At 34.6% G+C, this 16,218-nt stretch overlaps 1 protein-coding gene across 2 annotated transcripts in view; it reads left to right on the forward strand.

The window, feature by feature from the left end:
- The window catches only part of LOC150108576 (ubiquitin-conjugating enzyme E2 T-like), a 111,712-nt gene that overhangs the window by 71,498 nt on the left and 23,996 nt on the right, over nucleotides 1-16,218 (forward strand). For both annotated transcript variants that reach the window (XM_090416018.1, XM_090416019.1), the window contains exon 4: nucleotides 13,564-13,669. In XM_090416018.1, the coding sequence (XP_090272144.1) occupies nucleotides 13,564-13,669 (106 nt within the window). The remainder of the gene's footprint in view (nucleotides 1-13,563; nucleotides 13,670-16,218) is intronic.

The raw sequence follows: 16,218 nt of genomic DNA on the forward strand, positions 1-16,218 counted from the left end.
TTTATAGATTGGGATAACCAGTGCTTTTTTTCCAAGAGTTAGGAGTTTTTCCGGACATCCAAACCACATTAAAAAATTTCAGAAGTCTTTCATTAAATTTTTCACCTGCATTTTTGTATTGTTCTATATTTATATTGTCTTCTCCTGGTGTTTTCTTATTTTTCATCTTCTTTATTATTTTTTTCAGTTCTAACATTGTGATATTTTCTATTAGGTCATTCTTTGTCTTATACAATTTTATTTCATTGTTCTTATCAATGTTCTTATCTTATCCAGAGATTTTGTAAATAAGTCACCCATTTTTCTAAATCTATTGTTTGTATTTTTATCTTTTCTTTTATTTCTTTATTCATGTATTTTATTACTTTATAGGTTTTGGGTTGTGGCTTAAATAAATCCTTTTCTAGTTCTGTTACGTCCGCGCGGTTAGCCTAGTGGCTTTGCGCTTCGCAACCATATGCCTGGGGAAGGAGTGTCCTAGGTTCGATTCCCGTCCACGACGTGAGGAGCTTAAGGATCTTCCTCAGCCATAGCCAAGTTAGCCGGTCTTGGGCAGCAGGGTTTTTTCCACCATTTTATCTGAGGTTTTTCATCCCGCAAGCAGGCAAACCGGCCCCGTGAACACACAGGTTACATTCATAAATACTTACGGCAAGGAAGGCAACGGGAAACCACCTTGCTTATAATCATCTCTCCCTAGAATGGTAGCATATAGCTACCCTCCCGCGGCCGTATGGCAGATGGGAACCAGAAGAAGAAGTTCTGTTACGAAATTGTTCCATTTCTCTCTCTCTATGTTTTTTCCTTACTTCTCATTTTGCATTTGCACTATTTATTTTATACTCTATATATTTCTGCTTCTATTGTTTTGGAATTTAGCCATTTCTGGTAACTGTCTTTTTTTTGTTTTTATTATATTTTCTATTTCTTTGTTCCAGTCTCATAGTCCTCTTTTTCTAATCCATTTGTGCTTTATTCCGAAGGTTTCTCTTGCTGCTTTTGTGAGAATTTGTTTCAAATTTTCCCATTCATCCTCTATGTCACTTGATTCATGTGTGGTTTCTGTTTTTAAGTTTGTGCATTTTTGTTATTGTTGTCTAACTTGGGGATCCTGTAATGAAGAAATTTTGTAGCTTAGATGGTAAGAATTTTCAATTTTATGTGTTTTTAGCCACTTTAGTTTAAATCGAATTTTTTCTGATACCATATAATGATCAGAGTTTAATTCAAAGCCTCGATATGCTCTTACATCTAAAATTAACTCCACTAATTTAAAATTTGTGATAACGTAGTCAATTACTGATTTGTATCCTCTGGCTGACCAAGTATATTTATGTATTTCCTTGTGTTTAAACATTGAATTCATTATTCTCATGTTATTATAAATGATAAAATCGCGCAATCTGCGGCCATTTTGATTACATGTATCTTTGCCAAATTAACTATGTTTGTTTTGTATTTTTTGTTTCCTATTCTGGCATTTAAATCTGCTAGTAATAAATAGTAAACAGTTTTGTTTGTTTTATCTATGGCATTATATAATTCTTTATAAAATATATTACTGTCTTCTTTTCCCTCTTCTGGTGCATATGCACCAATTATTGTTATGTGGCCTCTTAATGTCTTGAGTCTAATTTCTATTAGTCTTTCATTCAAATAGTTGTAATAAACAATATTGTTCTTTAGGGATTTATGTACCATAATCATTATCCCTGCTTTTGTTCTTTCTTCCTTTTTTTCCCCACTGTAGATTTGTATATAGTTGTTTGTTTCTTTTGTACCTTTTTGTTTTTTCTTTGTTTCTGTTACTGTACATATCTTTATGTTAGCTTGGTTTAGTTGTTTATCAAGTTCTTCTTCTTTGTGTGCAATGCTTCTCACATTCTATGTTGCAATCTTCATTATGTGTTTCTTTTTCCAATTTCGTTTACCATTTCCTGAATTGTGGTCTTTTCCCTGATAGTCTGTCCGGCTTTCCTTTTCATGAGACTTGAAAGTATTTTGAATTTCCCCAGGGCAGGTTAATAACCTGTTGCTGGTTAAGTCCAGTGGTGGGGCTGCTACCTAACACCTCTGGACAGGCAGATCTAACAGCATTTACTCTGTTAGGGTTATACCTGCCCATACTCGGTCGTCAGTGCCTCATTTGTACTTTTAGAACAGGATGTGCCACAGGAAGGTGAGGGTGACATTTGAGTAGGAGAGAGTATGTATTGCGCTTCACCTCCCCTACCCCAGAAGAGGGCAATATGGCTAATTAAGGATCCCTCTCTCACAAACCTACTTCACTCCCTCTCACACAGAAATTCAATGTCTGCCTTGTGCAGGTTTTTTTTTTTTTTGTGTGCAGATCAGATTAAAAAAAAAAAAAAAAAAACCTGAACACTACGCATCTTCTGGTTCTGATGGCATCTCCAATTGTATTCAAATACTTGCTCCTTCAGGGCAAACAGCTGTCCTCCTGTTTCTTCAATATTCCTCAGCTGGCATTTATCCCAACACATGGAAACAAGCAGATATCCAGCTGATTTAAAAATAAATAAATAAATAATAGCCTACCATCCATCTACTGGCCCAATTGCCATCATCTTAATCCTCTCCAAAATAATGGAGAAAATTATCAATAGTCAACTTCTCCACTACCTAAAAGCTTACTGGTTAATGAGTGATCACAGTTATGGATTCAGCCGATCCAAATCCACAGTGGATACTTGGCATGGAAAGGTTTGGAGAAATGTGTGCTGTCATTCTTGCATTTATAGGGTTATCATATTTAGCATTGAGGTTTGCTTTGCAAAGCGCCCATTGCTTCAGTCTGTCTGCAATTGGATAGCCAGCTTTCTCTTTGATCATTCAATGTCTCGATAGACAGCACCCTCTTTTTGAGCTTTTTTTGCGGGAGTGCCCCCAAGGCTGCATTGTCACCTATCCCCTTTCTCTTACATACATGATCTACTCTCAGTCACCACTAATCCTATCCACAGCTTTGTCCGATGATAGCACACTCCATTCATCTTATCCCTTTTGACAAACCATATAGTTTTCAGGCATACCAAGTTACAAGATCATCTGCATTCCATCCTTTAGTGGGACAAGGATAACCCAGTCACCTTCAGTGTCACCAAAACACAGGCTTGTCTTTTCTCTCACAAAAAGGGATCTTTGTTTACTTTCCATTATTCTCAGTAATGGACAAATCACAAGACAAGATCAGATCAGATCTCTCTCCTTAGACTGACATTTAACTCCAGCCTCTAAAATACTAAGCATTTTTTGCCATTCAAGAAGCTGTTTTAGACCCACCTTATTAACCACGCTACCGGCCAGGACATATATATACATCCACATTACAATGGATGTGAAGTGCATACATATTAAAATTGTAATACTATTGATGTTACATTGAAATTTATGATGGATACGAAGCTTTTGTGGATGCGTATTTGATCTTTAATGGCCGGTAAGGTGGTTAACCTTATATAAATCCTAAATCTACCCATCCTTAGAATACTATTCACACATTTCAGGTGGTGCACCTAAAATCTTCCTAAAATTTTTGATGCTGTCCAGAAGAGAGCAATTCAGCTCATAATGACCCTTCATGCACAGGCTCACTTTAACAGATGCAATGCTTCAGATCTTCTTCTGCTGCTGGTATTTCCAAGGTCATTGCTCAAGTGAAATGGCAAATATTCTTTTGCTTACTGTTATCATTCCTTCACAGTACAACTGCAAACGCATTGGACCTGCTTCTCATCTTCCTCATTTATTCTGTCTACATCTGGAACAATCTTCCTCATAAGTTGTTTCTACATCTCTTTAAGAAAATGTCAAGAGATTTCTTCTTTCTCAATCTTTGCCTGCACCTCACACACAGCCTTGATGTGTTATAGGCTCTTATAACTTTTTGTATGTGGGATTTAAAAAAAAAAATAAAAAAAAGCCAGTTCAGCAATATATCATCAGCAAATTCCTGACATGTACCTTCAAGAGGTATACAGGATATAATAGTACTACATGAAAAATTAACATCATGACTAACTTCCTATCTACAATTTTCCTCCAAATCAGTCTGTTACTTGTCAAGACTCCAACATTATCAGATCTTATATTTCTATCATCTAAGGCACTTTGTACCGTATCAATCCACCTATATCTTGGTCTTCCTCTGGGTCATTTTCCTGCCAACCTGGCAGAAAAAACACTTGTTTTGCTAATCTTTCCTCGCCCATTCTGTTTAAGTGACCATACCACCTGAAATTAGCTATGCTGATGCATTCCTGGATGCTGACAATGTCAAGTTCTTTCCTAATATCCTCATTTTTAATATGATATTGCCATTGATGCCATCTGTTCACGCCTCTAATCTTTCTCAGGACTCTCATATCTGCAGTTCTTTAGTGTTTTACTTCTGACCTAGCTCTCAGATCCATAAAACTGGTTTGAACACTCTCTTGTATACAGCTAATTTAGTGTTCTGACTAATTTCTCTCTTATTCCATATGTATTTATTCAATTGACTTCCTATCATACCAGCTTTGTTGATTCTGTTGTCAATTTCCATATTTAATTTACCATCTTCACTAAAAATTGTGCCTAAGTAGCTGAAATGCTTTACTTGTCTACAGGTTCTGCGTTCAAAACACAGTTGACATTTTCGACAATTCTACCTATTTTCATTATCTTTGTCTTTTTAATGCTAAACCTTCATACCATATCTATTATAACAGTTATTCAATTTAGTCAGGGAATCTTGCAAACTTGTAGCGGATTTATTTAGAAGTATAACATCGTCCGCATAAAGCAAAGAACTGACATTAACATCTCCAATTCTGATATCATGTTTAATACCACTTTCCTTCATAATGTGATCCATATAGATAATGATTAACAGAAGGGATAATATGCATCCTTGTCTCACACCAGATTTAACATTAAACCATCTTCCTGTACTTCCTTCGATTCTAACTGCTGACTTACAACTCAAATAAAGACTAAGTATTGCTTGATATAATGCCCCATTGACACCATATAACTGTTGCGTATTGAATAGCTTCTCTCTTGGCACCTTGTCGTATGCCTTTTCCAGATCGACAAAACTTAAATACAGATCTTTGTTATATTCCCATGCTTTCTCAACTATTTGTCGTAAAGTGAAGATCTGATCCTGACAGCCTCTTTTTGGCCTGAATCCAGCTTGTTCTTCATCAAGCTTTTCTTCCACAATTCTTCTCAACCGTTTCTCAAGTATACTTGCATAGATCTTGCCAGGAACACTCAGTAGTGAAATACTTTTAATTCTCAGATTCAGTTTTATTTCCCTTTTTATATATGGGCACTATTAGAGCTCTACTCCAATCATCAAGAATTCGTCCCTCTGTCCAGGCTTTCTGAACTATGCAGTGCAGCCACTGTAAGACTTTTATACCACTATACATAAGCTTTTCTGGTCGAATATCATCTACTCCTGCTGCCTTTCCACATTTCAAGCCTTTGATGGCTTTTTCTACTTCAAGTATGGATATGTATTCCTGACTGTATGCCTGTTGAGTGTTTTTTACCACTGTGCTGCCATCACTGCTTGTTTCATTTAGCAATTTTTCAAAGTAATTATACCATATTTCAAGGATATCTTTTTCTCCCATTTTCATGTCACCTTTATTATCTCTGACTTCTTTTACAGCCCTCTTTCCTCTATTTCTAAGCTTCTTCAACAACCTCCAGAATATCTTACCACCTTCTTGATATTTATTTTCTATGTTCTTGCCAAAGTTATCCCATGACTTTTGTTTAGCTAGTTTTTACACAGTATTTCGCCTTTTTATATTTGTATTTTTTAAGAGCTAAAGCTGACTTATTTGCCAGGAACTTTTGATGTGCTTTCTTCTTTTCCTTCACCGCCTTGTTAACTTCCTTTGTCCACCATGGAGTTCTGATTTTTTTATCCTTGCAGACTACCTCACCACATGCCTCTCTGGTTGAATCAATCAAGGTTTTCTTCAAGGCTTGCCACTGAATCTCCAAGGTTTGGTTCCTGTTCTCAAACTCTTTCATTTTTTCTTCAATAATCGTTGTATATTTTAGTCTACAGTTCACATCTGAGAGCTGCTCGAATTTTATTCGCTTTAAAACTTTCTTACATAAGAAAAGTCTCATTGACTATATTATTGTTGATAGTTATGTTTTCTGTCTGGTGCAGGACACTAGAGTGTACAGAGGATTTGAAATTGGAAGTGATCACCATTTAGTCTTAAGCAGGATAAAATTGAATTTCTTTTCAATATGAAATTCAATTTTATCCTGCTTAAGACTAAATGGTGATCACTTCCAATTTCAAATCCTCTGTACACTCTAGTGTCCTGCACCAGACAGAAAACATAACTATCAACAATAATATAGTCAATGAGACTTTTCTTATTCCTTGCCTCTTCTCTCCATTTGAATTTGTGTACATTTTTATGTTGGAACATGGTGTTAGTAATAACCAGTCTTATTATTAGCTTTGTTCTTTTCTCCAAATTTTCCCAAAATATTTTTGTATGTCTAACAATCATTTCATACTCTGCAATTTAGGTCCCCAACAAGGACCAATTTTTCATTGTGTTAGTTGCTTTTTCTAAAGCATCAAAAAATTTCTCCACTTCTACCTTAGTCGAACCTTCTGTGGGACCATAGGCACAAATAAGTCTCATTGTCCAATTCCCCATTCTGATATTAGCCCACATCACTCTACTTGAGATTGCCTGCCATTCACGAAGATTAGCCTCATATTTAGTGTTGAATACTATGGCTACTCCTTCTTTTCCGTGATTGTCATTGCCTGAATATAACATTTTGTATTTATTGTTCAGAAAGATCTCACCAGTTTTTGTCTTTTTTGTTTCAGTCATCCCTATTATGTCGATCTGGTACTTATCTAATTCCTCAGCTAGCTCCATTTCTTTGCCATTCAGGCTTCTTATGTTGATAGTACCGATCTTTAACTCTGGTGATGTTGAGTTGGGGGTGTGTTTTCAGATTTGTTTCAGTAGCTGACTTTTTGCTTTACCCTGGTTCCCTGGCGAAAACAACTGGGGGCCTTGTTTAACTGGGCGACACCCAAGCTGGCATGAAATTTTGTCATGTTGTATCATTTTGTATATTGGCTTAAGCCAATAAGAATACAATTTGGTCGGCTACATCCCAAATTGCCAGCCCGTCATCTTTCGTTCAGTATCCAGATAGATTCCCAACAGGGTGCACCACGAGAAGGTGAGGATTGGACATTGGGTCAGAAGCCCTGGTCGGTTCTCAGCATTTATATATATATATATATATATATATATATATAATACCGTATTTTCCAGTATATAAGTCGCACCCAAAAAATTTAATACAATTTTCTTGAAAAATCCTAAACTTTACCTAAACCAAAACAACGCTCACAGGCTACTTTGACTGTATGTGTACGAATCATTTTTGTTGAAATGGCAATGCCATTTTGCCTATTTTCTTGCATCCATTTCAAAACTTCGGTCTCTATTTCTGGCCACTTCGCAATTTTTCCAAGTTTTGTGTGCTTTTCATTACGCAAATTGTACAAAATCTCCTTATGACCACACCAAGTTCTAATCATTTTTTCTGTAGGCAGATGTCCAAAATGTCTTTCAACTTCCTTATTCCCCTGTTCTCCCGCATATTTTACAACCTGCAATTTGTAACTTGAAGCATATGAATGTCGCCTGTTTTTTTCCATCACTAAAATCTACGGGAAAATATCAAACTGAACACAAAATATCTCAACACGTCAACTTAATACTGATTACTCGGATAAGATATTATGAAACTTGATAGGGACTCCCCGTTCTTAGCCAATGATGCGCTAGAAGTCACGTGAAGGTCACGCATCAATTTGATTGCACCATTAACCGCCTACAAAGATCTTGGGACACAAAAGGGAGTGCGTATGACTTTGAAAAGCGGAAACAAATCTTTACCTTCATTATATAAGACGCACCCCATTTTTAAGATGAATTTTTAAGGTAAAAAAGTGCGTCTTATATACTGGAAAATACGGTATATACACACACGCACATGTTTGGAAAAAACAGAATCTAGTAGGTGTTTATGCATTTTGCAAAATGCACCAAAAGGGGATTTAAAAGTTGGCTGTCAAGTACATTCCTATCGAAAAATAATGAAGATCATCAGTAGTCGAATTTTTAAATGTCTGGAGACTAACCAGTTTGAAAATTTGAATACATTGGCTTTGCTTTTTTGCCTCTCTCTCTTTCTCTCTGCCTTGATCATGAGTATCTTGCATTGCAATGACAGTACACTCCATTCGTTTGAGAAATTTTGCAGTACCCAAATCTTTAAACTTTAAGATTTGTCCACTGATGTAAACCCTGATCTCCTTGTCATTCTGAACTTGGGGTGAAGACCTAATCTTCTGTGCTTCCAGAATATAGCCTTATCTTTCTGGTTGCAACCAAAGCTCACATAACCTTTGCTTGCTTGCTTTGGTAATTATCAGATTAGGTTTTCTTGGTACAATCATATCTCATCCATGGCTTCCTCTAAAAACTTAGTTTTCTTTTCACTCTCTCTTATCTGTACAGCTGTTGTAATTACTCTATGTAAATCCTAAATTTATCCAAAAGTCAAATGTATCAGATAGGAGAATACTAAAATCCTTCTTCCCAACCATTTTTGATGCTGTCCAAAAGAGAATTCACTTGACTAACCAGATCATTGATTGAGATGATAAACCGTCTCACAGTTTCACTTCTGTGATTTTTCTCGTTGACATCTACTCACAGTCCAACTTTAAGCCACCTCTTTCATTCTATCTTCCAGAACAGTCTTTAATCATGTATTCCCTAAGGACCACATCCTCTTCCTTCCTTTTCAAGAAAATCATCAGTAGATTCTTCTCTTTTTTTAACCACTTGTCCATACAATGTATTGATGCACTTCAAGCTTTGTAACTACATATATATGGGATTGATATAACAAACAAACAAAAAAATCTGATATATGAGCAACCCCTATCCCCCAGCGCACATTAAAAGTCACAGTTGCTAATATACATTGTTTCTTGTTCGCCATTTAATCCACACCATGAATAAATAAGAGTGGACTAAACTAGGACAGTGTCATTCTTTTTCCCCATTGGTTTTTACCTTAGCTGCTATCATCCAAGTCCTGAAGGGATACTTTGTCCCAGCCAAAATTTCAAGCCACTTTTTTCAAGATACTGGTTATTTTGTCATGATGTACCATCATTTTGTATTAAATCTTATTCCAGTACCTTTGTTAGCTTATATACCTTTTTATTTTTTTATTAGCCTATTATTTTCTAGAAATTAAGGCCATACTTTTTTTTTTTCACTAGTTACATGCTGAGTTCGCTAGTTCTTTTGTGAGTTCCACTTGGTTTAAGATTGTAAATGATAGCACTGTTGATGAACTATGTTAGGGTTAAATAATTTGAGAACCCTACTCTAGAGACTAAAATGGTACTTTAAAACCAGTTTGATCTCACATGAAATGATCAAATTCATCTAATTCTTACAGACATTGCCATTGTGGGATTTGAACATCAGGCCTATTAATATGGTTACTTGTAGAGAAGCTATCTAGTTAGCCAACCAGATTTGCTAGCAAAGGTAATGTTGTCCTACCTTCCTTGCCATTTTACAGTGTTTTTGCACTATAGTAAACATCATTTCATTTATATATATATATATATATATATATATATATAGGCAGTGGTGAGCTATGGAAATTTTAACAAAGGGCTCACATTGTCGAGGGGAAAAAAAAAAGCAGTATTTCACACGAAAACTTTTATTAGCTTGTGTACAAATTCCAATCAAAAAGTATGCGAGGACAATCAACCTCTAATGCAGTGGTTCTTAACCTTTTCGAAGTCACAGAACACTTTGGATTATAAGAAAGATTTGGGGAACACCAAGAGCATTAGGGTCATAAAACTAACAATAAAAATATGCATGGACTTGCTTTTTATAAAAATGGAACTTATTTTAATGCGATACTTGAGCTTGTCGGCTTTCAGCAATATCAAGTCTAATATGTGATATAGCTACCCTCATCTCTTTGTCTATATTAGTAAGTCTTTCATGCTTTTTAGTTTTTATATTGGTTAATATTGAGAAACCGAGCTCGCACAAATATGACATTGAAAACTGTAACAAAATTTTCATTGCCCTTGTGGAGATAGCTGGGTATTCGGCTTGGACAAAAATCCAAAATTCCTCAAGAGTTATTTCAGAGAATTTCATTTTTAGAGTACAATCCATTGACAAGGTAACTAATTTTTCTTAAAACGAAAATTCACAACTTGATGTATTAACAGTGCCAAATGGATTTCGTATATAGTCATAATTGTGTGTATTTAAGGAAGGAAAGTAACTTGAAATCTTTTCTTCCAATATTGTTAATTGTTCTATTATAACGGAAATAATTCCTTCGACATTTTTATTCAGAGTTGCCAATTATATTCAGAACTATGTCATGTGACATCTTTCACCGGCGGAACACTTGTAACCAGTTCGCGGAATGATAGTCTTTAGAGCAGTGGTTAAGAACGACTGCTCTAAAGGCTATCATCTTTAAACAAATATTTCATGATCTAAACATGAAATATTTGCACAGAATCAACTGTGTTATTTATCTTACATAAGAAAAACATTTGATTGGCTAATGGTTTTATCATACGATTGGCTACCAGAAGGTAGAAGGGTAAAGATTGTGCATGCACTTATTTTATTTTCAAACTTGGGTGCATTTGTTATAGAGGAATTGAAAATACACTAATTTTTGTTAGGTTACTGTATGAGTTTGTCACTTAATATATTTAAAAAAAATTTTTTTTTTTTTTTTGTAAACAAGAAGAACACGGGGCTCGCAAATTTTAGAAAAAATTAACAAAGGGCTCGTGTGAGCCCTTTATAGCTCACCACTGTATATATAGGTAGAAAAGCATTTGATTACACTGACCTTGTTAACACATTGGGTACCAACTATGAATTATCTCATGTCATATTTGTCGTACTGAACTTTGTTGTATAGGTCAAGATAATTTGTAGCCAATGCAAGTTTTTCAAATGGGGGGGGGGGGGTAATTACTGAGTAATTCTCATGAAATCATTTTTTACAAATGAATAAATGAAGGAAATAACACAACAAATTTATAAAATAAATACAGAAATTACAACAGCTAAGGTGTACTAATGTGTTTTCGGACTCGCATGTATATATTACTGATTCAGAGTTTCTGTTTGTGACTCATTAGAAGTGAGAAGCACCAAGATTGTAATAACATCAGCAGGCAGTTACCGTAACTCACTTATTTTATTTTATTTATTATTATTTTTTTTTTTTTATGGATGTAAACTAATTTTCTTTGGGAGTCATGAGATATTTCACCACGAATTATCTTAAAAATTACTTGTGGCGAGGTATCTAATAGATGGCATAATTTATCCATATACGAACTATGAGATAATATGATTCTTTTTCCATAACTAAAAAAAAAAAAAAAATGTTTGTAGGTACAGTGACAAATTGAGAAAAATGACAGGAATTATATATTTATATGTATAAAAATGGTGATGTTAATCTTGGCTCTTTACTTTATGCAGATGATGTTATACTTCTGAATAAACCTAGTACAAGTCTGCAAGATTCCCTGAATAAATTGTGAATAACTGTTGTAATAAATTTGGTATGAAAATCAGCATTAAAAAGACAAACACAATGAAAATAGGTAGAAACATTGAAAATCTCAACTCTATCCTGAATGGACCTATAGAACAAGTAAAACATTTCAGCTCTTTATGCATAATTTTTAGTGAAGCTGGCAAATTAAATATGGAAATAGACAACAGAAGTAGTAAAGCTGGTATGATATTAAGTCAGCTGAATAAATTTATATGGAATAAGAAAGAAATTAGTCAAAACACTAAATTAGCTGTATATACAAGACATTGATCAAACAAATTTTAACTTATGGATCTGAGAGCTGGGTTAGAAATAAAACATTTGATCAATGACTGGAGATCTCTGTATCACATTAGAAATGAGAACATTAGGAAAGAGTTTGTCATTGTTAGCATTCAGGAAGGTGTTTGTAGAGCTAATCTCAGGTGGTATGATCACTTAAATAGAATGGGAGAGGAAAGATTATCAAATCAAGTTTTCTTTGCTAGGTTGGTAGGAAAAAGATCCCAAGGAAGATCAAGATGTAGATGGATTGATATGCTAAAAAGTGCCTTAAAAGACAGAAATCTAAAATCTGATAATGTTGGAGTTTTGGCAGATAACAGATTAATTTGGACGAAAATTGTTGATCTGAGGTTAGTAATGGTGAAACTTTTTCATGTAGTACTGTCATAATTATCCTGTATAGCCCCTAAGGATACATATCAGGTATCCTTAGGGGCTCCTTTTTTGACTCCATAGTGCCCATATAAATAATAATAATAATATTGACTTCATTAATTTTCTCACACCTACACTCTATTCCTTCTGTTCACCTTCAGAGCCACAACCATATCCCCCCCCCTCATTCATTTCCTTTATTCATGTTCTTTGAAATTACCTTAGGAGCATAATTGGCAGGGCTTCAAATCCAGTGTTGACCAAGTGTCTTCCTCAACTTTTACAGACTAATGTACTATAGGTTGAACAAATATGCCTTTTGTATACAGCAGGGGTTCCCAACCCTATGCCCACATGTGCACCATGGTGCCCGTAGACCAATTTGTGTGTGCCCGCCACTGTTCAACCGTGTGGCGTATAGTTTGAAATAATCACGCAACAATTCATGGCATGCTATATGATGCATGCATTAATGACACATGACGAGTATTAAACGCATACAACGTAAAGTAGACGCACATTCAAAGTTGTTTTCCAGTTTAAGAACTGGAACATCATCATATTCTCCTAATTATGAAGCACTGGCCAATGAAATGCAATGCCAATGATCACGCTAACTTACATATATATATATTTAAATTTTTATATAATCTAAACTTTTAAGTAATAAAATATTTGATTCTAATGTATACTTTGTATGTATTCATTTAACAAACGAATTCAAAAAATTTGCTTCAAAAAAATAGATGGTGCCCGTCGCCCTATTGGTATTTTAGAATGTGCTCTAGGAAACAAAAAGGTTGGGAACCCCTGGTATACAGGATTGCTTTAAAAAAAAAAAAAAGAGTTAATGCTAATATTATAATTTTAGCTTTAATGAAAGGTTATGAAGTTTGCCTAGTGAATAAAATACCTGCTCTCTAACCAAGAGGCTGTAAGTTCAAATTCCATGATGGCATGGGTGTTTATGAAAGAAATCAAAAGGAGAGGGAGTGGGAAAATGATGTATTATTTTATAAATTATAGTATAAAATAAATTTTAATTCAAGAAAAATATTGCAGTTTACTTTTAAGAATTTGTTTTATTAAAATTGTTGCCTGTTTATGAAATTAAGTTCCACATTGTAATTGATTATAATGTGAATAATAAATGGTTATTACTTTTTTTTTTGTAAGGTACCCATTCGAACCACCAAAAGTCCGTTTCATAACACCTGTATACCATCCCAACATAGATAGTTCAGGAAGAATTTGTATGGACATTTTGAAACCTCTTCCCAGAGTTAGTACTGTATTCTAAAGTTAGCTTTATTTGATTAATATATAGCTGTTTCCTGTAAGTTTCTAGTATATTTTTGTAATAAATGCAAAAAAAAGGCATTTACAACAAAACTTGTTTTCTAGCTGCAACATGATTTTTCTAAGTCTCTCATGTTTTTCATAGCTGTGTAAAGATGCCATCATTTGCTGAAAACCAAATGATGATCATGTTACTGAATGTGTCTTCCTTTATGAAGTTCACTAAATGGAGTATACATTTATAAAATAATTAATCAGTAATTAATTTTTTATATTAATCCCATGTGAGAGAAATGTTACAGAATCTATAGCACATCAGTATTTCATTTGAAGTTAGAGATTAAGAAGACAGAACAAGCTGATTGATGTTCTGTGAACAGATGGAGGTTGTAGTTCTGGTGGTGGTGGTGGGGGGGGGGGGGGGATTCTCTTTTTCCAGAGAACTGAGATAGAATTAACATGTTTATGCTGGGCTTTGTCTTGCCAGTGATGTACATCAAGCAGGACCATAATTGACTTGGATATCTTGTCCCTTCCATGCCAAGCAGGTGCATTTTTATAGAATTTTATTTGTAAAATTAGTATTTGTAAACCTATTCCTGTGAATAAGTTGTTAGGATAACATTATAATTAGATATTGTATTTAATACCACAATAAAACTTCTACTTTGTTTTGTTTAACTCTGCAGTATAATATCTGGGAAAGGGGAGGAAGCGTTTTTCACTTTACAGGGTTCATTCTAGTCTCTTCTTTCTCAACAACTACTCCAATAGAAACTCAGATCAGATGGATCTCCCATATTCTTTCTTCATGAACAGCTCTCTCTCCACCTTTTCCATTGTCTTCCTCTTTTTTTGTTTCATACGTTCTTCTTAGTTTTTCTTTCTAAATTATTCTCATTGTGTCTAAACCACTTTAAGTGAGAGTTCACAAGCATTTCTTCAATACTTCTTAGTCCTAAAACACTCCTAATGGTCACATTTCTTATTCTATCTTTTCTTGTTTTTGCTAATATTGTTCTTAAAACTATCATTTCCTTTGCTGGTATTGGTCTATTTGTTAGTCTCCATGTCTCTGCTGCATAAGACTAAATGGACAAAAAATAACTTTTGTTAATCAATAGCTTATACTCCAGTGGAACTTCACATAGCAGAATACTTACACTGTTAAAGAGCTTTGGTCTAGTGAAACCCCCTCAGTATCTATAGTGATGAAAGTTTATTTTCCTTACTAGAAAGTACAATTCCTTAATATTTGAAGTGTTCACTATTCAAATCTTGCCCATTGACTCTAGCAGGAATAACATGTACACTTTCTCTAGAATTTAACACTGTGCTCTCTTTTTTGCTATTAATTTGTAATCTATAGTTGTCACACTTTTCCATTTGTTCACTTTCTTCTGTATCTCTTCTGAATGTACCCAAATCACCACACTGCAGCCACAGCTGTTTCTCCACTCTGAACAAGTGGACAGTGTCTTAACTGCACCTAGGACACTGTTCACCCTCCCCCTCCCCACAGTGAAAAGCAATGAAGATATGACACTTCCTTATTGTAGTCTATTATTGAGTGTAAACCACTCTGAATTACAAATTTAAAGTCTTCATTCAGCTCTTATATTTAACATATGTATTCTTGATCCTGTTTCTTCTTTTCCTGTCTCTCTTTTTGAAACTTTCCCAGACTATTTCCCATTGAACCTGACTGAAAGGTAAAGATGAAGTTAGGGGATGTTATGATGGAGAGAAAGATGTTTTGTGTTTGAGCAAGGGAGGTGGATTTAAGAGGAACTGTTTTAGAAAGGAATAGATAACTGATCAAAAATTGTTTTGGTTTTATCATCAGTAAAGTTAAAGAAGTAAATGATGCTTATAAAGTGTGATGGGATAATGAGGCTTATGTATCACTGTAATAGAAAACAAATCTCACTTATCTAGGTATATGCACCACGACAAGGTTTAGATATTGAGGAAAAGACATTATTCAAAGAGCATTATTCAATTATCTTAGGAGATTTTAATGCATATGATGGAGAAAAATAGAACATGAGTAGAAAAAATTTTCAAACCTTTTGGGTTTGATCAAAGAGACGAGGAAGAACAAAAGTTGTTAGATTTTTCCATCAGAAACAGAATCACAAAGTATAGGTATGGTGAGCAAAAATTAATAATAGAGTTAAATATAATAATAAATAAAATAATAAAAATTAATAATAGTTATATCGCTGAAATGAAGCCTGTTGGCTCTTTATATTTAAGTAACTTAATAGGTGCACCTTCTTGGACAACTCGTATAGCAGAGTATATAAGTTCTTTTCGCTATACCCTTTGGTATTAATTTGGTCTAGCTACTCACTGATGAAGCCTCAAAAAAGGCTGAAACCGGTCTGGGTAGTGACCTCCCTACCATAATGTAATAACAGCATACATTTCCTAGGAAATGTGTTTTTACTAGGAAAATACCAAAGAATAGCGATCAGGACTTTCCCCACCTTTGCAACGAGTTGCCCGTGTTTGTACTATGTTCTAGGA

The sequence above is a fragment of the Typopeltis vanoorti genome, chromosome 3, assembly GCF_054136105.1.
Source record: "Typopeltis vanoorti isolate ZY-2024b chromosome 3, IOZ_Tvanoo_1.0, whole genome shotgun sequence".
NCBI classification, from domain to species: domain Eukaryota; kingdom Metazoa; phylum Arthropoda; class Arachnida; order Uropygi; family Thelyphonidae; genus Typopeltis; species Typopeltis vanoorti.